Source organism: Melanerpes formicivorus, unplaced genomic scaffold (assembly GCF_026170545.1).
Source record: "Melanerpes formicivorus ecotype bairdi unplaced genomic scaffold, bMelFor1.0.p_v2 SCAF_4, whole genome shotgun sequence".
Lineage (NCBI taxonomy): Eukaryota > Metazoa > Chordata > Aves > Piciformes > Picidae > Melanerpes > Melanerpes formicivorus.
Window position 1 is genome coordinate 3,379,821 of NW_027142356.1, and position 22,938 is coordinate 3,402,758.

Consider the following 22,938-nt stretch of genomic DNA (forward strand, 5'->3'; position numbering starts at 1 on the left):
AATAAAACAAACAAACAAAAAAAAAGAAGAAACAAAACAAAAGGAACCCCCAACCAAACAAAAAAAAAATCCAAAACCAACGTAAAATGAGCGGTAGCCGCCCGGGAACGGCGCTTTTGCGCCTTTCCCACCCCTGCGCCGCTACTCACCGCCGCCCCGTGCCGTCCCGCCGGCAGGCGGGGCTGGGCTGGGCTGGGCTGGGCAGGGCCGGGCCGGGCCGGGCGGGGGAGGAGCGACGGGAGACGGAAGTGAAAACAAGAGCGGGGAGCAGGAGCCGCCGCCTCGCAGACGAGCTGCGGGTGTCCGTTCCTTTTGCGCGCCCTGCACCGCGCCGCTTGCCGGGGTGAGTGACGGGGCCGGCCGCGGCGGGGGAGCGCGGAAGCAGGAAAGGGCAGGGTAGGGAAGGGTGCAAGCAAACAAGTGGTCGGCAGGTTGAAGGGAGGTTTTGGAAGCTTCGCGGTGCTCATTTGAGTTGGTGTCCTTTTTTTTAAATGTGACTTTTTGAAGCGGGGCTTGCGGGGTGTCGTGGGCTGAGAGGCGGCGGAGCGGCGCTGCCGGCGGAGCGGCACTGCCGGCGGTGCCTCGCTGGTGCCCCGCTGGCGCCCCGCTGGCCGTGGGCAGCGCTGGGCCCGAGCGCTGCCGCGGCGGCAGCAGGTAGCGCGGCGGGCAGCTCCCGGCCCCGGGGCAGCGCCTCCGAGTGCTCCTGCGTGCGTGTCCTGCTGCTGTGAGGCTCCTTGCCCTGGGCTCAGCGTGCTGTGGGGAGCCTGTGGGGCTTCTCGGGCACGGGGCTGCGGGGTGCTTGCTCCCCAGGATCTGGGGCACTCGTGGGGCTGCACGCCGGGGTGCCTGTGTGGCTCCCTGAGCTTGGGGCTGGGGAGGGGGCGCCTTGGACCCAGAGCCAGCGCTCCGTGGGACTGCCTGGTTTTCCAGCCTGTGCTAGCCGTGGAGTTCCTTGTTCTGGGGCACCTAGAAGATTTCGGTGGAGCTGGGCGAAGGGGGTGCCGAGGGGTGCAGGGGCTTGTGTGGGACTTTGTGCTGGTGTGCCCCTCTCCAACGGCACAGCCACCCCTCCTGTCCCTCGGCTCCTGCGGCTTTGTGCCCAGGCAGGCAGCGGTGAAAACGAGCGTGTCTGCCAGGGTTTTGAAGTTCCCCCTTCCAGAAGCAGATCCACCAAACTTTTGACCATCTAAGTGAAAGTTGCACAACGTCACCCTCGGATGGCTTGTTTGCATAACCCTTCTCCCCACGTGAAGCCGGCTTGGTGGGGAGAGATCCCTTCTCCTGGACGGAGTGCTGGAGTATCTTAAGAAATGCGTTAAATTAAACGTTGACTGGATTTGCTTTAGCTGCCTTTCATGCTGTTGTCTGTAAGCCTGGAGATGCAGACACGGCAGGGTCGGTGGGATGAGGTGGGGAAGACGGGCGATGCTGTGTGAGAGGCATTTCAGCGTGCAGTCACTTCCCTCCTGTTTGCCGTTGCCACAAACGAAAAAGAGCAGCGTCCTCTCGGATGTGATTTAATCTTTCTCTACGTCTGTTATTGCAACTAGCTGTTACGCAGTTAAATAAAAAGAAACAAACAAGAAAAATCCCCCAAACCAACAAGGGACTACTGAAGTGCTTTAGTTTCAGGTGATTCCTAAAACCTTCTGTGTCTGTGAACTCCACGTGTGCTGGTCACAGTTTGCCTTTCTGCAGTCTCTTTAATTTCTAGTGCCCTGTCGCTTGAGTGGATTTTATTTAGAGGAAACAAAAAAGGATTTGTATTCCCTGGGCAGGGATAAGGCATTCCGTGCACGTAGGAATTTAAATGGCTTGTAATTCTCGCTTTAATGATGAGCATTAAAGAGACTAAAGAGTCCTAGCCTGAGCTTGGTGGAGGCTTTTTGTTTCTTTTCTTCCTCTTCAGCCACACCAAAGCTCAGCGGTGTTTGTTTTCCCCTCCGTAGCTTGGTGCTTGTGGAGATTTTTAAGAGTGAATTGTGTTAGCGCCTGGGATCAGAGCTGCTCATGGCTGGGTGCCAGCAGGCTGGGGTGCGTCAGGAACTGCCCAGATACTCGGGCACCTCTGTTGCCAGCTCTGGCTTCTGCTTCCTAATATATATCTTGCTCTGCCTAGTGCCAGCAGCCCTGTTCTTGTTACCTGAGCAGCTGCCAGCGTGAATAAAATTTGCTGTTTGGTTTAGGAAGGAGCCTCAGGAGCGGAACTCTGAAGTTCTGGGGGCTGAGCCCAGGAACGCCTTACTGACAGCTCTCTTGGGGCCTGACACTAACCGTCCCTGCAGCCCCAGGAGCTGTGCAACAGCCCAGCTCTGACAGTCGACGAGGGTGGGCTGCTTGCAGAAATCCCCTACCCCCAGTAAAATCCCATGGCCTCCCTGCAAAAAAACCCAAACAAAAAAAAAACAAACCCAAAAAGCAATCCCAGGGTTCTGCAGAGCTCAGTGGGGTTTGCAGTCCACTTGATTCTGCTTGCCTGAAGGTCCACCTTAAATGTCCCTATATGAGTATGGAATCTGTCTGTGCCTCGGTGTAGTCTTACACCAGTCCACCCTAGTGTGCTCCTGCCAGGCTTCTACCATACAAAAATAGATGGCATCCACTACCTAAGATGTCATTGTAACCTAACTTATCTGAGGTGAAACCGATGCCCTTATCTTTGATGCTGAATGGCAATTAAGTGCCTCTTGCTGCCTTTTAAAGGTAATTTGTTGCCCCCGTTTACGGAGAAGGAGATTCTTGGTTTCTACATCCTCAGCAGCTGAGTTCTGGCTGTGGGTATTTCACTTTATTTCACAGCTTTCCTTTCACTTCATTTCACAGCTTTCATTTGAGGGTTGGCGTTAATGTCTGTTTTGTCTGTAGCGTTATTCTACCAATATGAAGCCCCGCTATAAAAAGGCAGGAGGGGAGAGGGAGGGAGTCCCAGGGATTTTATTTTCTGCTGACTGAGTTCAAAATTGTTGTGTTTTGACACTGTCAAGACATAATGTGCCTAGGAACAAGTTTGGAGCTGATGACAGGGCAGCATATGATAATAATTTTGCTAGAAGTGAATGTGCCATGCTTGAATTTAAGGCACACTGTTAAAAGTTAGTGTTCAGACGAGAGCATGAATTAATAAGATGGGCTGGGGTATTTGTTGGCTTGTGGTTTGTGGGTTGGTTTTGTTCTGTTTGGTTTGGGTTTGTCTGCCCCCTCTCCCCTCCCCCCCCCCCCCCAGCGTTTTGTTAGAGCTGGTTGTCAAACATTTCAGCACCAGAAGTTCTCAACGTCCTGTTACCAGTTCCCCAGTTGTTTTCCTTCCTAAGCTACGTGGGAAATAAACGAAGTAGTAATGACAGGCTGCTTTTTTCTGCTGTGGAAGGGAACACAGACAAAGAAGGGAGGCTTTTGGGATAGTAGGCAGTGACGTTTGTCTTTATCGTCTTTTAAAATGAAAACTTTCATCCTCTCCTGCAGGCATCACTTGTTTGGATTTGCTCCTTGAAGACTAGGCACAATGAGCAACTACAGCGTGTCCTTGGTCGGCCCAGCTCCTTGGGGTTTCCGACTTCAAGGAGGCAAGGATTTCAACATGCCTCTCTCTATCTCCCGGGTAAGTGCATTTGCCTCTTGGGGTATTTTAGGCTGTGGCCAACTTGCAGCCTTCAGACACGAGTATACAAAGCCATGAATTACAGATGCTTGCCCTGTGGGGAGGGAGGGCTGGTTGGTAAGCTGGAAAAAGAAATCTTTGTTGTCTGAAGACTCCCAGCACAATCATTTTAGGAGGAAGGTGTTGATTTGCAATAGTTGTTTTACCTGCATTTATTTATGCAACAATCAAAAGAAAGCCCTCTTGAATTCCCATCTCTTTTCCTACCCAGATGCAGAGGCTGGAGGCTGGCAGGAATCCAGCAGTTTTCTGTGCAGGGATGAGTCTGTGCACCTCAGATGATAGGCAGCAGGGAGGGGGGGAAATCAGTCACTCATGTTGCAGTTGTTCAGCAGTTCTTAGCAGCTTGAGGATCCTCTGGTGTCTGTTCTTGCACACCCCACTGATTACAGTCAAAGGGGCAGTTGTAACTAATGGTTCATCAATACTAAGTGCCCAAGTGAGCAGGCCAGTTGCTCCCATGCCGGTTTCTCACCAGTGTTACCGAGGGTGTGCTCTGAACTGGTGTCTTCTGGGTAAGTGCATTTGCCTCTTGGAGTATTTTAGGCTGTGGCCAACTTGCAGCCTTCAGACACAAGTATCCAAAGCCATGAATTACAGATGCTTGCCCTGTGGGGAGGGAGGGCTGGTTGGTAAGCTGGAAAAAGAAATCTTTGTTGTCTGAAGACTCCAGCACAATCATTTTAGGAGGAAGGTGTTGATTTGCAATAGTTGTTTTACCTGCATTTATTTATGCAACAATCAAAAGAAAGCCCTCTTGAATTCCCATCTCTTTTCCTACCCAGATGCAGAGGCTGGAGGCTGGCAGGAATCCAGCAGTTTTCTGTGCAGGGATGAGTCTGTGCACCTCAGATGATAGGCAGCAGGGAGGGGGGGAAATCAGTCACTCATGTTGCAGTTCAGCAGTTCTTAGGAGCTTGAGGATCTTCTGGTGGAAAAAGGGGTGGTTGAGTTTGTTTCGTAATGGAAAACACTTCATATGTGTGCTTAACATCTGTCTCATTTAAGGAATTGCTTACTTTCACCTGGACTGCTGTCCCCAGCGCTGGGGCACTCAACACAAGAAGGGTATGGACCTGGGGGAGAGGCTTCAGAGAAGGGCCATGAAAATGATTGAAGGGCTGGAGCACCTCTCCTGTGAAGACAGGCTGGGACAGTTGGTGGTGTTCAGCCTGGAGAGGGGAGGGCTCTGCGGGGACCTAATAGTGGCCTTCCAGTGCCTGAAGGGGCCTGTAGCACTAGGACAAGGGGCAATGGTCTTAAACTAGAGAAGGGTAGATTCAGATTGGGCAGTAGGAAGAAGTTCTGTAATATGTGAGTGGTAGGACACTGGAACAGGTTGTCCAGGGAAGTGATGGAAGCCTCATCCCTGGAGGTTTTTAAGGCCAGGCTAGATGTGGTTCTGAGCAACCTAATCTGGTTGGGAATGTCCCTGCAGGGTCATTGGACTAGGTGATCTTTAGAGGTCTCTCCCAGCCCTGTGCTTTCTGTGATTCTGTCTGTTCCTGCCCATCCCACTATTTACAATCAAAAGTGCTTAAACGAGGGCAGGTGTAACCAATCGTTCATCAATACCAAGTGCTTAAGTGGACTGGCCGGTTCCTCCCCTGCCAGTTTCTCACCCGTGTTCCAGAGCCTGTGCTCTGAACTGGTATTCAAACCATTCGAGGAACTAAGTCAAAACAAATGTGATCTTTGTACCCGAGCACTATCTAATTAGCTTCCTGCTTTAAAACCCCGTTTTCAGGAAAGGCTTGTCTTTCAGTGTGGCCTGAGTTTCAAAGCATTCCTGGCGTGGCTAAAGCACTCTGCATATAAAATAGAGGACAAACATTGGAGCATTGAGCTGATGGGAGCACTGCAAACCTCTGGATGAGGCTTCTGATGGCTCTGTACTCCTTTAAATCTGTTTCGCAGTGTTTGAAGCCTTCTCTGTGTCACCTCTTCTCCTCCTCCTCTTGCATATTCATCTGCTTTAGTGACAAAGATGAATTATTTTTTACACCTGTTGGGACTGCAGAATTGATACTGCCCTGGGAGATGGAGCAGGTTTCTATTTAGGTTTATGCATCACAGGAATATTTTTAGCTAATCTTGACTGGCGATTCAGGCCTCGCCGGTTCATTTAGGCTTGGCTTATCCTGTCCACCTGTGGAGTAGGCTGGTGAAGTTAAGATAGGGCTTGGCTCTGCAAAAGAGAATTTTATATGGCTAAAATGGACTGAAGTGCTGTAGAAATACCTGCACACAAATGAACAGGGTGTCAGGGAGTGATAGGGCTAGGGGGAAATGGGGAAAAACTAGAAGTGGGCAGATTCAGATTGGATGTTAGGAAGAAGTTCTTCCCCATGAGGGTGGTGAGAGACTGGCACAGGTTGCCCAGGGAGGAGGTGGCAACTTCATCCCTGGAGGTGTTTGCAGCCAGGCTGGATGTGGCTGAGAGCAACCTGCTGTAGTGTGAGGTGTCCCTGCCCATGGCAGGGGGGTTGGAACTGGCTGATCCTTGAGGTCCTTTCCAACCCTAACAATTCTATGGATACAGCTTATATCTGAGCAAAAAAAAAGGGCTTGAGAAGCAGTTTGTTTGCAAACTCCAGGACTTTTCAAGCAAAACTGTAAATCAGTTTCTTCTTCAGTAGCTGGTTTGCCTACACTGATTGAAATTTGAACTGGTGGGTGCAGATGGTGCCCTTCTGATTCGATGGGAGATGTGCTCTCCTGACAAGCGATTGCAAAAGCAGAGGCTTTTGTCTGGATCATGGAATCAACCAGGTTGGAAAAGACCTCAGACATCATCAAGTCCAACCTATTACCTAATACCTAGCACCTCCTGACTGACTAAACCATGGCACCAAGTGCCACATCCAAGCCTTTTTTTGAACACCTCCAGGGATGGTGACTCCACCACCTCCCTGGGCAGCACATTCCAAAGGCCAATCTCTTTTGCTGGGAAGAACTTTCTCCTCACCTTCAGCCTAAACCTCCCCTGGTGCAGCTTGAGACTGTGTTCTCTTGTTCTGGTGCTGCTTTCCTGGGAGAAGAGATGAGCCCCCATATAAAGTACTTATGCATGGTACTGATGAGCAGTTAAGTGCTGTAGGCAGGAATCCCTAGTAAACAAATAGTCTCAGGAAAGGGTGGTGATATTTTTCTTTTTGTAAGGAGACTCCCAGGCAAGCAGCACCAGAACAAGAGGGCACAGTCTCAAGCTGTGCCAGGGGAAGTTTAGGCTGGAGGTGAGGAGAAAGTTCTTCACAGAAAGAGTAATTGGCCATTGGAATGTGTTGTCTAGGGAGGTGGTGGAGTCACCATCGCTGGAGGTGTTCAAGAGGGGACTGGACGTGGCACTGGAAGCCATGGCTTAGTTCCTCATGGGGTGCTGAGTGACAGGTTGGACTTGATGATCTCTGAGGTCTTTTCCAACTTTATTGATTCTATGATTCTCTGCTGTCCTGAAGATCCAGAATGCAGTCTGGCTGTAAGCTGGCTTCCCATCTAGAAGTTTCTAAAGGGGAAGCCTATGTTGAAATTAGCCTAGACTGCTGCTTTATTGCAGGAATCACATAGGCTGTCCCACAGAGTAGCCCTAGGGGAACTGCCCTGAATAGCTGAAGTATAAAAGCCTCACTTGGGAGATTCCCTAGTGACAAATGTCAGCACCTGCAAGAACAGAGGGAAGTGAAGGATGGGGGCCAGGAGTGGTTTTAGGACATGAATATCCACTCTGCCTATTACACCTCAGTGCTGCTTCTTGGCTGAGCTGCTGCTGCTTGTTTGCCGTTAAGTGAATGTGGTGTTGGGTTGGTTGGTTTGTTTGGCTGGTTGTGTGGTGGTGGTTGGTGGTTTTGGTTGGTGGTTGTTGTTGTATTTTGTTTTCCCTTTGGAACAAAAATGTGCTTAGCTCTGGCATGCCAGTCCAGCTTTGGCTTGATAGCTGGAAGAATTCAATGCCGTGTTCCTGGTGTGCTTAGAACAGCCTGTACCATTTACCCGCCCAGCCCTTAGCCCTTCTTTTCCTGATGAAGCATAAATGCCTTCCTGCTTACAAGGACTGCTAATGAAATTATCTTAGCAAAATGGTAATGAGACAGCAGAATTGTGTTCTTGGGCAAGGAGGAATTTCCCCCCCCCCTGTTTATTTTTGCTTTGTTTTTCTTTCATAATCTGCCCTCTAGATGCTCAGGATGAATCTGGCTTTAAACTCCTTGAAATTAAGTTCAACCAAAGTGCAGTTTATAGAGCATAGAAAATGCACTGTTTTCTAAAGATGTTTATCTGAAAAGCTAATTCTTCTAAACAATAAACAAATTAGGAGCTTGGATGGGTCCTTGGAGAAAACTTCTTAGTAAGTCACTCAGCTTTGTACAGAATGCAGCTTACAGAATGTCAGGGGCTGGAAGGGACCTCCAAAGCTCCTCCAGTCCACCCCCCCTGCCAGAGCAGTAGCACACAGAGCAGATCACACAGGAACACATCCAGGCAGGTTTTGAATATCTCCAGAGAGGGAGACTCCACAACCCCCCTGGACAGCCTCTTCCAGGCTTCTGTCACCCTCACAGGGAAAAAGTTTTCCTCCTGTTTCCATGGAACTTCCTCTGCCTCAGCTTCCACCACTGCCCCTTGTGCTGGCATTGGATGGAACCTGGCTCTGGGATTCATCCTCAGGCTCCTCTTCTCCAAGCTACAGAGCCCTCAGCTCCCTCAGTCTCTCCTCACAAGGAAGATCTTCCACTCCCCTAATATTTTTTTTGTGGTTCTGTGCTGGGCTCCTTCATGCAGTTCCCTGAGGTCTTTCTTGAACTGAGTGACCCATAACTGGACAGAGTATTCCAGATGTGGCCTCACCAGGGCAGAGTAGAGAGGGAGGAGAACCTCTTTGACCTACTAACCACAGCCCTTCTAATCCACCCCAGGATGCCATTGGCCTTCTTGTGCACAAGAGCACATTGCTGGCTCGTGGTCAACCTCCCATCCACCAGGACCCCCAGGTCCTTTTCCCCTTCCCTGCTCTCCAGCAGGTCAATCCCCAACCTATCCTGGTCCTTGGGATTGTTCATTCCCAGGTGCAAGACTCTCCCCTTGCCCTTGTTGAATTTCATTCCATTTCTCCCTTCCCAACTCTCCAGCCTGTCCTAAGTCTGTCTGAATGGCAACACTACCTTCTGGTTTGTCATCCATTCCACCCAGTTTGGTGTCATCAGGTCTACATCTTTTATTCAAAGCCAAGCTTTAGAAGTGGCCCAGGTCATGTAACTATACTGCAGGGCTTCCAAGGAGTTTATTCTGTAGTGGTGCATGTGTAATGTTACTGTCAGAGGAGTTATCTCCTCTGTCCCACTTGCCTTCCTTCCAGTCCAGGTCCCCATCCAGTGAGTTGTCCACATGGATGGAGCATATAGGGTTGGTTTTGCACAGTGTTTGCTTGTTGAGGAATTTGGCCTTCTTCATATTTGGAAGCAAACTATTTTCCCAGCCACTAACATCTGTGAAAACCAGGTGAGTTTGGTGAGAATAAAGAAACAGGATGGTCTGAAGGGGCCTGGAGCATGTCAGCTTTGGGTAGAGTCTGGCTGAGCCTCTTGCCCTTGTGCTTTATTAACCTCTGTGTCATTTCCAGTGAGACCATGTTTTGTGTGAGGATGAAATAAGTGACTGCAGTGGGGGCCTCAGGAAGTGGTCTCTTCCATCAGGCCTGTGGAATGGGAGAGAAGCGCTGCAACAACTGCTGGCCAGTGGTTGCCGTGTGGGTAATTGCTTCACCCTGCATGCTGCCCAGAGCTGGCAGTTGGTGGCATTGCTCTGCTGGTTTGATTTGCTGCCACGTTGGGATGGTTTGCACAAAATACAGCTGAAGATGTATTCCACCACTTCAGCTTCCTGGCCCAGGGAGAGAGAAGCTGGCTGAGGTCACGACGTTCGCTTTCTGCTCCTGCGTATTGCAGGAGCTACCAGTGCTCAGGAAATGGCTGGGATGAGCCAAGACATAGAACAGAGTAACACTTCTGGCTTTGTTTAATTCTGTTTGTGAGATGTGCTTTGCTGAGAATGACAAATGAGCTACCAGTGCCAGAGTCTGTATCCTTTCCACGCTGAGTCCTGAAGCAGTGGCAGTTTTTCCTGTGGGAGCCAGATGGAATACGGACAGCTCTAAAGCTCCCAGCTGCCCAAGTGGCTGAATAGGAGCAAGTTTCCTGAGAGTCCAATGAGTACTGCTTAGTGCTTCAGGATTTGCATAATTGTCTGCAAGCAACATCTTCCTTTAGAGTGCTCCTCGGTTTATCTTGAGGATGGAAAGAGGCAGCAGTTGATACAGACATCTCCCAATTGCCTCTTTTATCCTAGGCCAGAAGGGACCTCCAAAGCTCATCCAGTCTGACCTCCCTGCACTCAGCAGGGACATGCCCAGCTAGATCAGGTTGCCCAGGGTCTCATCCAGCCTCACCTTCAATATTTCCAGGGAAGGAGCCTCAACCACCTCCCTGGGTGACCTCTTCCAGTGTTCCACCACCCTCATGGCAAAGAACTTGTTCCTAACATCCAATCTCAATCTGCTCTGCTCTAGTTTGAAGCCATTGTCCCTGGTCCTGTCCCTGCAGGCCTTTGCAAACAGACTCTCTGCAGCCTTCCTGTAGCCCCCTTCAGGTACTGGCAGCTGCTATTAGGTCTCCCCAGAGCCTCCTCTTCTCCAGGCTGAACACCCCCAGCTCCCTCAGCCTGTCATTGTAGCAGAGCTGATCTTTTTCATGGCCTCCTCTGGACCCTCTCCATCAGGTCCATGTCCTGCCTATATTGAGGGCTCCAGACCTGTGCACACCAGAGCAGAGCAAAGTGTCAGAATCAGCTCTCTGGCTCTGCTGGCAATGCTGCTTTGGATGCAGCCCAGGCTGTGATTTGCCTTCTGTGCTGCAAGCTCACCCTGCCTGCTCCTGTCCAGCTTCTCATCCACCAGCACCCCCAAGTCCTTTTCCTCAGGGCTGCTTTCTATCACCTCCACCCCCAGTCTGTATTGCCAGTGAGGATTGTTCTGACCCAGGTGCAGAGCCCTGCACTTGCTATTGTTGAAGCTTATGAGGTTCACCTGGGCACCACCTCTCCAGGTTGTCCAGGTCCCTCTGGATGCCATCCTGTCCCTCTGGTGTATTGACAGCACCACTCAGCTTGGTGTCAATGCACCATGGTGCATTCAGTCTCCCTGTCTGTGTCACTGATACAAATATTAAACTTCTGTGCTGAAAGCTGTGAGAAAGGGCTGTTTGTCTTGTGATCATTCATTTCCTTCCCTTGTGTACCCTGCTATGCGGTTTAAAGCAAGATAGGCCATTGCTTGAGTGAGGTTGGGAAGAAGAGAGGGCAGGGGGGGAATAGAATTATAACCAGGTTGGAAAAGACCTTTGCGATCGAGTCCAACCTATCACCCAACACCATCTAATTATGGAATCAGTCAGGGTTGGAAGGGACCACAAGGATCATCTAGTTTCACACCCCCTGCCATGGGCAGGGACACCCCACACTAGATCAGCCTGGCCAGAGCCTCATCCAGCCTCATCAACTAAACCATGGCACCAAGCACCCTATCCAGTCTCTTCCTAAACACCTCCAGGGATGGTGACTCCACCACCTCCCTGGGCAGCACATCCCAATGGCCAGTCTCTCTTTCTATGAAGAACTTCTTCCTAACATCCAGCCTGAACCTCCCTTGGCACAGCTTAAGACTGCATCCTCTTGTTCTGGTGCTGGCCACAGAAGAGGCAGAAGCAAACTGCCTGTGTCTTGTCTGTTCATGACCTTATTTCTTAGACAACCTTCCAAGTAGGAATCTACCTTATTTTAAAGTATTTCTTCTACTGAAGTCATTCCTCCAGAAGTGAAGCTGGCTGTTAGAGGGGGTGGGGGAGGGAAGGAACCAGAGAGCTTGCAAGCTGAGGGATGTCTGCTGTGAACATGTTCTTTTTACATTAAAAATTGCTGGTAACTCTTCTCCCCCCCTCCCTTTATGAGTGACAGTTCAGTTAGAGCAGGAGGAGTATAAGCTAAATATTGAATGATGGAAAAACTGAAGTATGCAGTGTTCACTTCTCAAGGACAGATGTAGCTGGGGTGGAGGAGGGGGGAGCAACCAACAACTCTTGATTAGATGTTTAGAGCAGATGAAAAGTTGGCAGTCCTTCCAGAGGTCAGAAAGTTGGGTCATTTGCTGAATAGTAACTGCAAGAAATGCTTTTTTTTCCCCCTTTGTGAGTATCTGGCCCTGGAGGTCTGACAACTTCTGTCGACTTCCCCACCATACTGAGATGCTATTTTTAGCAGAACTGTGTTTTTCTCATTATTCATTGGCTGATGGCTATCAGAAGGCATTGTGAGGAGAGAAGTGGTGTTGAAAGGTTGGTTTGTTTGGCTTTGGTATTGAGCCAAGAGATAACACTGTTGGCTTCCCCCCCCCCCCATTTCCCTATTTGTTTGGGCTTTTTAAGAATAAATTTCATAAGGGAAAGTGTGAAAGAAAATCTCTCTTGTGTCTAATGCAGTGGAAATGTGGGAAAGGTGATGCTCCTCTTGCCAGTGGTCAAAAAGAAATCAAACCAACCACAGCCCCCTTTTTTAAACAAGTCTCAGAAATAAAAGTGTGGTTTTGTTCAGTGTCTTTACCAACAGCCTGGCTGAGGGCATTGAGAGGACCCTCAGCAAGTTCCTGAGGATACAAAACTGGGGGTGGCTGACACCTGTCAGGCTGTGCTGCCATCCAGGGAGAGCTGCACAGGCTGAGAGCTGGCTGCAGGCAAACCTCAGGAAGGTCAATCAGGACAAGTGCAGGGTCCTGCACCTGGGGAGGAAGAACAGCAGGCACCAGGACAGGTTAGGAGCTGCTCTGCTGGAAAGCAGCTCCATGGAGAAAGAGCTTGGAGTGCTGGTGGGCAGCAAGTTCTGCATGGGACAGCAATGTGCCCTGGGGGCCAAGAGAGCCAATGGGATCCTGGGGTGCAGCAAGAAAAGTGTGGCCAGCAGGGATGGGGAGGTTCTGCTCCCCCTCTGCTCTGCCCTGCTCAGACCACAGCTGCACTCCTGTGTCCAGTTCTGGGCTCCCCAGTTCCAGAGAGACAGAGACTTGCTGGAGAGTCCAAGGGAGAGCCAGGAGGATGCTTAGGGGCCTTGAGCATCTCCCCTGTGAAGAGACTGAGAGTCCTGGGGCTGTTCAGTCAGGAGAAGAGAAGGCTGAGAGGGGATCTGATCAATGTCTATCAATAGCTGAGGGCTGGGGGTCAAGGGGAGGGGGCCAAGCTCTTTTGGGTGGTGCACAGCAATAAGCCAAGGAACAGTGGAGGCAAACTTGACCAGAGAAGGTTTCAGCTCAACAAACAGATATCTCCAGGGAAGGAGCCTCAACCACCTCCCTGGGCAGCCTCTTCCGGTGCTCCACCACCCTCATAGTGAAGAACTTGTTCCTAACATCCAATCTCAATCTGCTCTGCTCTAGTTTGAAGCCATTGTCCCTGGTCCTGTCCCTGCAGGCCTTTGCAAACAGTCTCTCTGCAGCCTTCCTGTAGCCCCCTTCAGGTACTGGCAGTCTGCTACTGGGTCTTCCTGGGGTCTCCTCTTCTCCAGGCTGAACACCCCCAGCTCCCTCAGCCTGTCCTTGTAGCAGGGCTGCTCCAACCCTCTGATCATTTTCATGGCCTGCTTTGGACCCTCTCCATCAGGTCCATGTCCTTCCTGTCTTGTGCTAGGTTTGTGCTGTAAGGGCAGTTTTTCTAATGGCTTGTTTAATTATATGAATGGAAATGAAGTCCAGGGAGAAGCAGGAAGAGGCAGCAGAGTGAGAGAGAAATAAAATGTGGGTAGTGTCAGGTTTAGTACAACTGTGAGGAGGGGCAGGTGCTACCCTGTGACTGAGTGCTCCTCAGACCCCTGCCTGTTGTGTGTGTGCCCATGGCTGCTAAATACTACTTCAAAACAGACCTAAGGTTTCAAGCTGGGGAGTGAAGGCTACCCTTACTGGACAGGCTGGAAGATGTCTGATCTGAATGACTTGTGTGACCCTGACCAGGGGCATTCCCACCCTCATTTTTCCATTTCCCTGCTTCATTCATCACTCTGCTCTCAACACTGTCAGTTGATGTGTCCTGCCACACAGCAGCTTTCCATCTTCTGTCACTTAGACACCAGTGCAGCTCCCATCACATGTGCTGACCCCAGCAGAGAGATAGTAGAGGGACAAAATGCCTTGTTAGAAATTGAAGACTCTGTTGTGATACAGAATTAACCAAGCTGGAAAAGACCTTCGAGATCATTAAGTCCAACCTATCACCCAACACCATCTAATCAACTAAACCATGGCACCAAGTGCCTCATCTAGGCTGCTTTTAAACACTTTCAGGGATGGTGACTCCACCACCTCCCTGGGCAGCACATTCCATTGGCAAATCTCTCTTTCTATGAAGAACTTCTTCCTTACCTCCAGCCTAAACCTCCCCTGGCACAGCTTGAGACTGTGTCCTCTTGTTCTGGTGCTGGTTGCCTGCCTGGGAGAAGAGACCAACCCCCACCTGGCTACAACCTCCCTTTAGGGAGTTGGAGACAGCAATAAGGTCTCCCCTGAGCCTCCTCTTCAGGCTAAGCACAGTATCACAGTATAACTCAGGTTGGAAAGGACCTCGAGGATCATCGAGTCCAACCTGTCAACACAGACCCCATGACTAGACCATGGCACCAAGTGCCACGTCCAATCCCCTCTTGAACACCTCCTGGGACGATGACTCCACCACCTCCCTGGGCAGCACATTCCAATGATGAATGACTCGCTTGGTGAAGAACTTTCTCCTCACCTCAAGTCTAAACCTCCCCTGGCACAGCTTGAGACTGTGTCCTCTTGCTCTGGTGCTGGTTGCCTGGGAGAAGAGACCAACTCCTTCCTGGCCACAGCCACCCCTCAGGTAGTTGTAGAGGGCAATGAGGTCTCCCCTGAGCCTCCTCTTCTCCAGGCTAAACAATCCCAGCTCCCTCAGCCTCTCCTCACAGGGCTGTGCTCAAGGCCTCTCCCCAGCCTTGTTGCCCTTCTCTGGACACCTTCAAGTGTCTCAATGTCCTTCTTAAACTGAGGGGCCCAGAACTGGACACAGGACTCAAGGTGTGGCCTAACCAATGCAGAGTACAGGGGCACAATGACTTCCCTGCTCCTGCTGGCCACACTATTCCTGATCCAGGCCAGGATGCCATTGGCCCTCTTGGCCACCTTTGTTGCACACCATCAAAGCAGCTGAGCAAGTACTGCCCTGGTGGAATACTCTCAGGAGTTGTGGTGTGTAGTTAGCAGCCACAGAGCACAAGGGGAATCATAGAATGGTCTGGGTTAGAAGGGACCTCCAAGAGTCATCTAGTCCAATCCTCTCTGCAGTAAGCTCAGGTTGCCCGGAGCCCTGTCAAGCTTTTTTCCCTCATCTTTTATTCTTGCTCCTCCTTCAAGGAACTTTTCTTGATCACCTAATACTGGACCAATGTGAGACTTAGCATTGGGGCGAGTTTGGGCCATCAGATGGTAGATGTGTAGGTATGATAGATTTGTGCTGTCAGTCCCTTATTTTTACTGAACAGGAGCCATCTTCAGTGGTTTACAATCCAGAAAGCTTGGAATGGGGTTGAATTGTGTGATACCTGAGTTCTTTCTCTATACTAGCAAACTCAAAGTGTTGAGTCCCTGCTCAAAACAGGGAGGTGCAATTTATTCCTGAAGAGATTGGTGTAGTGTAGGCCAGACAGTTTAAAGTAGAAGAGTCCTTAGGATTTTTCTTCTTATTAGGGATTCTCATAGTTCCTCTCTCATTCTGAGTTAGTCTTGCATTAGAACCTTCAGTTTTAAACAGTTAAGCTTTCTAAAAGTAAAAGCAAGAGTAAACGATACCAGACAGTTGGAAGCATCTGGAAGGATCTGAACTCTCCTATGGTTTGAGAGCCATGTGAGCTCTCACAATTGCTGTCAGCTGTGCCTGTAACAAAGCCCTGAAGTACTATCTAATGCCTTGTGTGAAGCCTCATAGGCTGAAAAGTGGCTCTTGCCAGGTCTTTAGTAGTCCTGTTGGAAAGGTCAAATGGTTTGCATGTTAACTGGATACGAAAGAGGCTTGACTTACCCTGGCCTATAATTAAGGGATGACCTAATGTGTTATCTAGTTCTTCTCCTAGCAAGTGATTGAGTACTGTGAAGTACTTAACCCTGAGAAGGCAACAGAAGCAGCTATTTTGTGTTAAATATTTCATGGTCCTGCTGAAGGCCTGAGCAATGATTTAGATGTTAATCCTGGTTTAATCTAAAGAGTAGCAGCTTTAGGAGGGTAAAACTCAGTAAGTTTTTGTGCTTATGAATCACAGAATTGTCAGGGTTGGAAGGGACCTCAAGGATCAGCCAGTTCCAACCCCCCTGCCATGGCCAGGGACACCTCACACTACAGCAGGTTGCTCACAGCCACATCCAGCCTGGCTGCAAACACCTCCAGGCAGGAGGCTGCCACCACCTCCCTGGGCAACCTGTGCCAGTCTCTTACCACCCTCATGGGGAACAACTTCTTCCTAACATCCAATCTGAATCTCCCCATTTCTAGTTTTGCTCCATCCCCCCAGTCCTATCACTCCCTGACACCCTCAAAAGTTCCTCCCCAGCTTTCTTGTAGCCCGCTTCAGATCCTGGAAGGCCACAATTAGGTCTCCTCAGAGCCTTCTCTTCTCCAGACTGAACAGCCCCAACTCCCTTGGTCTGTCCTCAGAGGAGAGGAGCTCCAGCCCTCTGCTCATCCTCCACCAGAAAGACCAGCTTAATCTTTAAGTTTATAATACATCTGCTATTAGAGCTTTTTAGTGGTTTTCCTCCTTGATCTGCATCTTACAAATGACAAACCAATCTTAGTCCCAAGGGCAGTGCAGCTAAGCTAGCAAGTGAAATGTTTCTTTCTTTGCTGTGAAGTAAGAGGCCAGAATTATTGGGGAGGTTGAGGTTTTCCTTTGCCAGTGATGTCTACCTCTCCCCTGTGGTTCTAGACTTAGCTTGGCATATTGAAAGATATGGAGAAGTTGGTAATGGGGTTCTCTCTGACTTTTTTCCTGTATCCTGGCCACTTCTTCAGTGCTGCCTGGAATATTGGCAGCTCACTAAACTGAGGATAAGTTCATGTCATACTTCACACTTGTGTATGTGAACTGGCCTCTACCCATGGTTATCACTGGCTGAAGATGGTTGGCAGAAGAAAACCCCTGGTTGCATTTCCATGTTGGAGCTTAGAGCCAATTCCATGGTTGAAACTCCTCTTCCTAAGCAGGGATATAGTAGGGGCAGTGGAGGCTCACTGAGCCCAGCAGGCTTGGCTGCAGGCAGTGATGGGGGGCAGCTACCTGAGAGCAGTACAGTGTAGGGGTGCCAAAGCCAGGACTTGCTAGGACATGTCTGTCAGTGTACTAAGCTGTGAAAACTGCCACTGAATGCTGATTAAATTACAGCTTTTGTCAGCTAGGGATGCAATCTGTTCTCTCCACTTTCCAGCTGTCATGTTTTGGCAACTGGCTATAAGCAGCAGTCATTGTAGCAGTGGCTTGCATGACTCCCTTTTGAAAGCATGTTCGATTTGTAAATGAAATCATTCTGCTGTTGTGCAGGTCAGGTGTAAATGCTAAGAAACCTAGCCTTGGCACTGCAAGAAAACCCAGACCAACCTCTAAAGCAAAACAGTGGTTTGGAGTATATGAATTGTCTATATGAATTGTCTCTGAGATGACTCTTGCTTGAGTGCACTGCTGCTCAGCACCCTGCTGTGTTCAGTCTGCAGACTTACAGTTACCAGATGGAAAGAAACACCGAGCTGCTTGGAGGAGCCAACCCTTCCCAGCCAACTTTCTGTTTTCTCACAAGGATGTGTTAGGCAGTGGTTTCCAGCCTCAACAGAGCTGGCTAGCAGAGATGTTTGCATGACATCCTGAGTGCCAGGTGAGAAGCAGACCTTTAACCAGCCACTCAGTCTCCATCACTGAAACTACAGGGTTTAGCAGCATTTGGGCATGAGGAGTCTTTGCACATTACACTTGGGATGGGATTTTACTATCATAGAATGGTCCTGGCTGGAAATGACCTCCAAAGCTCACCCAGTCGAGCCTCCCTGCACTCAGCAGGGACATCCCCAACTAGATCAGGTTGCCCAGGGCCTCGTCCAGCCTCACCTTCAATACCTGCAGGGAAGGAGCCTCAACCACCTCCCTGGGCAACCTGTTGTAGTGTTCCACCACCCTCATGGTAAAGAACTTGTTCCTAACATCCAATCTCAATCTGCTCTGCTCTACTGTGAAGCCATTGCCCCTGGTCCTGTCCCTGCAGGCCTTTGCAAACAGTCTCTCTGCAGCCTTCCTGTAGCCCCCTTCAGGTACTGGCAGGCTGCTATTAGGTCTCCCCAGAGCCTCCTCTTCTCCAGGCTGAACACCCCCAGCTCCCTCAGCCTGTCCTTGTAGCAGAGCTGCTCCAACCCCCTGATCTTTTTCATGGCCCTCCTCTGGACCCTCTCCATCAGGTCCATGTCCTTCCTGTACTGAGGAAATGTTGTGGTGTTGCTCTTATCCTCTTACCTCTCTTTGCAGTATGAAGTTGTTGCGCTGTTAAGCTGGAAATCAGTACCTCAGGGCAGGTCCTTTTTTTGGGATAGTTCTGTAAGGTTCTTCTGAACTGTTGCCTAAGATAACTGATCTTATCAGTAAAACACACCTGGGTGTCTTTTTTTCTTTTTTAAGGTGAAAAAAATGTTCTTCCTTTATCTCTATAAAATTAGTTTTCAATGTGAAAGTATAAAGATTGATGTGTGGGGTGTGTACTTCAGTCTTACTCTTGGAATATCTATCTGGCTAACTGTGGCACCATTCCTTTTGTGTCAGAGGGAATGGGGCTGGGTGAATAGCTCTTCTGTGAGAGGTTTTTCTTCCATTGAAACACCTACATAGAATGAGAGAATCACTCAGGTTGGAGATGACCTCAGAGATCAAGCCCAACCTAATACCTAACACCTCCTCACAACTAAACCGTGGCTCCAAGTGCCACATCCAGTCCCTTTGTTGAACATCTCCAGGGATGGTGACTCCACCACCTCCCTGGGCAGCACATCCCAATGGCCAATCTCTCTTTTTAGTATCATAGTATCATTCAGGGTTGGAAGGGACCACAAGGATCATCTAGTTCCAACCCCCCTGCCATGGGCAGGGACTCCCCACACTAGATCAGCCTGGCCAGAGCCTCATCCAGCCTGGGCTTAAACACCTTCAGGGACGGGGCCTCGACCACCTCCCTGGACAACCCATTCCAGGGCTTCACCACTCTCATGGGGAAGAACTTCCTCCTCACCTCCAGCCTGAATCTCCCCACCTCCAGCTTCATTCCATTCCCCCTAGTCCTATCACTACCTGACATCCTGAGAAGTCCTTCCCCAGCCTTCCTGTAGCCCTCTTCAGATCCTGGAAGGCCACAATTTTGGGAAGAACTTTCTCCTCATCTCCAGCCTAAACTTCCCCTGGCACAGCTTGAGACTGTGTCCTCTTGTTCTGGTGCTGCTTGCCTGGGAAAAGAGACCAACCCCCACCTGGCTACAACCTCCCTTCAGGTAGTTGCAGAGAGCACTAAGGTCTCCCTTGAGCCTCCTCCTCTCCAAGGTAAACAACCCCAGCTCCCTCCATGCACTTGAAACTTTAAAATTGGGAAACTGCTGATTATTGCAACTTCCAATGGCATGAATTTGTTTTGATACCTGACCTGATGAACACTGCTGCTGTTGGAGTTGACAGCTGAGAGCAGTTTATAATTCTGTCCTGAATGGGGTGGGATTAAATGACTGGAAATTGCTGGAGTGAGGATTTAGGGCAAGCCAGGCCCTGTTGGTGCCTTACTTTGCAACCTCCTGCTGTTGGAGAAGGCTAAACTGTTGAGGTTTTGTCCCCTGCTTCCTTCTTGTGAATGTAAATGCTTGCTTTTGGTGTGATGATGGGATGGGTGTAAATATGCTATGTGGGAGCTATATCCACTGATGTCAGCTGGTTCCGGACCTCACCAACAATCCCCAGCACTGATACAGGCTGGGCAGGGACTGGCTTGGGAGCAGCCCTGAAGAAAAGGCCTTGGGCATGTTGGTGGATGGGAAGCTTAACAGGAGACAGCAGTGAGCACTTGCAGCCCAGAGATCTGACCACAGCCTGGGCAGCAGCAAGGGAAGAGTGGCCAGCAGGGCCAGGGAGGTGATTCTCCCCTTCTACTCTACTTTGGTTAGACCACACCTGGAGTCCTGCATCCAGTTCTGGAGCTCATAATAGAGGAAGGATCTGGAGGCGCTGGAAAGTGCCCACAGGAGGGCCATGAGGATGAGCAGAGGGCTGGAGCTGCTCTGCTATGGAGACAGACTGAGGGAGTTGGGGTTGACCTAATTGTGGCCTTCCAGGATCTGAAGGGGACTACAAGAAAGCTGGGGAGGGACTTTTGAGGGTGTCAGGGAGGTATAGGACTGGGGGGAATGGAGCAAAACTAGAAATGGGTAGATTCAGATTGGATATTAGGAAGAAGTTCTTCCCCATGAGGGTGGTGAGAGCCTGGCACAGGTTGCCCAGGGAGGTGGTGGCAGCCTCATGCCTGGAGGTGTTTGCAGCCAGGCTGGATGTGGCTGTGAGCAACCTGCTGTAGTGTGAGGTGTCCCTGCCCATGGCAGGGGGCTTGGAACTGGCTGATCCTTGAGGTCCCTTCCAACCCTGACAATTCTGTGTTTCCATGACAGTGTGTCTCAAGTGCTTCTGGTAGCTCTGAATGCCTGCTGTGTCACTTGCTTTGCAGTGTGTGCAGCTCTGTTCTTGATTTTATTGCATCTTGTAATCTATGCCTGTTGGGTTACCTCAGTACTTACCATTCCTGCTCTCTGACTGCTGTGGCTCTGTTTAGCAAACACTTTATGCCCTGAGTACCAAACAAGGCTTTGCAGGGGCTCTCCTGTCCTCCTTTATCTCAATAATGATTACCTAGTACAAGACAGCCTTTACCTTACAGCATGGTCCATTTGACTTGAAAGAAACTCCTGTATGACTTCAGGTGGGGGCTTCAAAGAAGGGGAACTGGTGAGACCTCATGAGAGGGGATTCCTCATGAAGGAGGGAAAAAAACCACCCAGGTTGCCTGGACTGAGGTGATTAGAAAAGAGCTTTTGGTGTGTGTAACTGCTGTGATTATGGTGAAGTGTGTTGGAAGAGTGCTGACATGCAGATAGTTTAGACTTAGATGCAATGACATTTCTCAGAACTGGTACTGAGATTACCTGAATGTAATGGGCATTCTGAGTTAGGAAGTACCTCACTTTGGTGTCTCAGATTGCTGACCACTCAAACTGAACAGTACAGGTTGGGAGGGGATCTGCTGGAGAGCAGCCCTGGGGAGCAGGACCTGGGAGTGCTGGTAGACAAGTTCTGCATGGGACAGCAATGTGCCCTGGGGGCCAAGAAGGCCAATGGGATCCTGGGGGGCATTCAGAGGAGTGTGTCCAGCAGAGCCAGGGAGGTTCTCCTCTGCCCTGCTGAGACCTCACCTGGAATATTGCATCCAGTTCTGGGCTTCCCAGTTCAAGAGGGACAGGGATCTGCTGGAGAGAGTCCAAGGGAGGGCTACAAGGATGCTGAAGGAACTGCAGCACTGCCTGGGGAGGAGAGGCTGAGAGCCCTTGGGGCTGTTTATTCTGGAGAGGGGAAGACTGAGAGGGGATCTAGTAAAGGTCTATAAAAATCTGAGGGCTGGGGGTCAGGAGGGAGGGGACAGGCTCTGCTCACTTGCACCCTGGGATAGGACAAGGGGCAATGGATGGAAACTGCAGCACAGGAGGTTCCACCTCAACATGAGGAGGAACTTCCTCACTGTGAGGGTCCCAGAGCCCTGGAACAGGCTGCCCAGAGAGGTTGTGGAGTCTCCTCCTCTGGAGACTTTCAGGACCTGTCTGAATGTGTTCCTGTGTGACCTGTGCTGGATTCTCTGGTCCTGTTCTGGCAGAGGGGTTGGACTCAATGATCTCTGGGGGTCCCTTCCAACCCCTAACATCCTGTGAGCCTGTGAATCAGAGTTGACTTTCTAGTGCCATTGTTCTTTCGAGTTTCAGTCAAATAGGTTTGATTCTTTCAATTTGTCACCTGTGTTAGCATAAAGAGGAAGAGAGTTTAAGAACACCACTTGTACTGCTTTTGGGGCTTTTTTTTCCCCCCACCTTGATTTTCATAGCCTAAGGCTATCTCTCATAGCACTGAAATGAGTCTGCCAGCTGCTTTGGCTGCTAGTTGCCACTTAACACATGTAATTCAGAAGCCTTTATTAATTAGTTGTGGCATTAACAGGGTTTATGATTCAGAAGAGTGTATGATTGGATAGAAATAAAAGGAATAATAAGGTCTAAGCATGAGAAGAAGCCAACCCCAAAATACAAAGCCCTAGAAACCTGTGAAAAGCAAATCTGTGGGTATTTGTCAGAAAGCTCCACGTGATGGAAGCTTTGGACTGTGTGTCCCAGCTGTTGTAGTGTTTGCAGGGATATCTTGCCTCTGATCTGAATTACATATTTACTGCTTTCTAAGTCTGTAAGCATCCTTGTTTTTCCTGGTATTTTCTTACCATGCCAATCTTTGCCAGGCTGTGGAGCATATCCTGGCTTCACTGGGCTTCTGTGTCAGAAGAAAAGCAAAGTCTTTAGGTACAGCTGCAGGAAATGTTTCAGCATCAAGGAGCAAGCTCCTTCCTTTATGCAGCAGAGAGCACTTGGGTACCACTAGACTCTTGCATGCTTTGGGTTGCCAGCTCATAAAGCACTTCTGAGTGCTTCTTCAGGAGAAATTCTGTAGCTGGAGTTACATGGGAGGTAGTCAGATTGGTCTGGGGTGGATTCTGACCTTTTGGTCCTGACCTTTTGGACCTGACTGCCTCCCTTGGGCATGTAGACTCAACTACCTATTTCACTTTCTTGGTACCCCATTCATGGGGGTGTTCTGTGCACCCTGCCAGAAGATCCCTGATGCTCTGCCAGCTACATGGTAACATTAGCAGCTCTTCTCTCTCAGCCAGTTCAGGCCATTCTGATTCAGAGGAGTGCAGAAGGTTTAGGTTTCATTTGCCCTTAAGGCTGTTACAATGCAATGGAATCATAGAATGGTCCAGGCCAGAGGGGACCTCCAAAGCTCATCCAGTCCATCCTCCCTGCAGTCAGCAGGGACATCCCCAGCTATATCAGGTTGCCCAGGGCCTCATCCAGCCTCACCTT

At 49.9% G+C, this 22,938-nt stretch overlaps 1 protein-coding gene across 7 annotated transcripts in view; it reads left to right on the forward strand.

The window, feature by feature from the left end:
- The first annotated feature begins 223 nt into the window (after window positions 1-223).
- PDLIM5 (PDZ and LIM domain 5) overlaps window positions 224-22,938 on the forward strand; it is a 194,797-nt gene continuing 172,082 nt past the window's right edge. For 4 of the 7 annotated variants that reach the window (XM_068136783.1, XM_068136784.1, XM_068136785.1 and 1 more), the window contains exons 1-2: window positions 226-343; window positions 3,463-3,598. In XM_068136783.1, the coding sequence (XP_067992884.1) occupies window positions 3,503-3,598 (96 nt within the window). In that variant the 5' untranslated portion in view covers window positions 226-343; window positions 3,463-3,502. Of the gene's footprint in view, window positions 344-3,462; window positions 3,599-22,938 lie in introns of all 7 variants that reach the window. The other 3 variants (XM_068136781.1, XM_068136779.1, XM_068136782.1) reach the window with 2 other exon arrangements.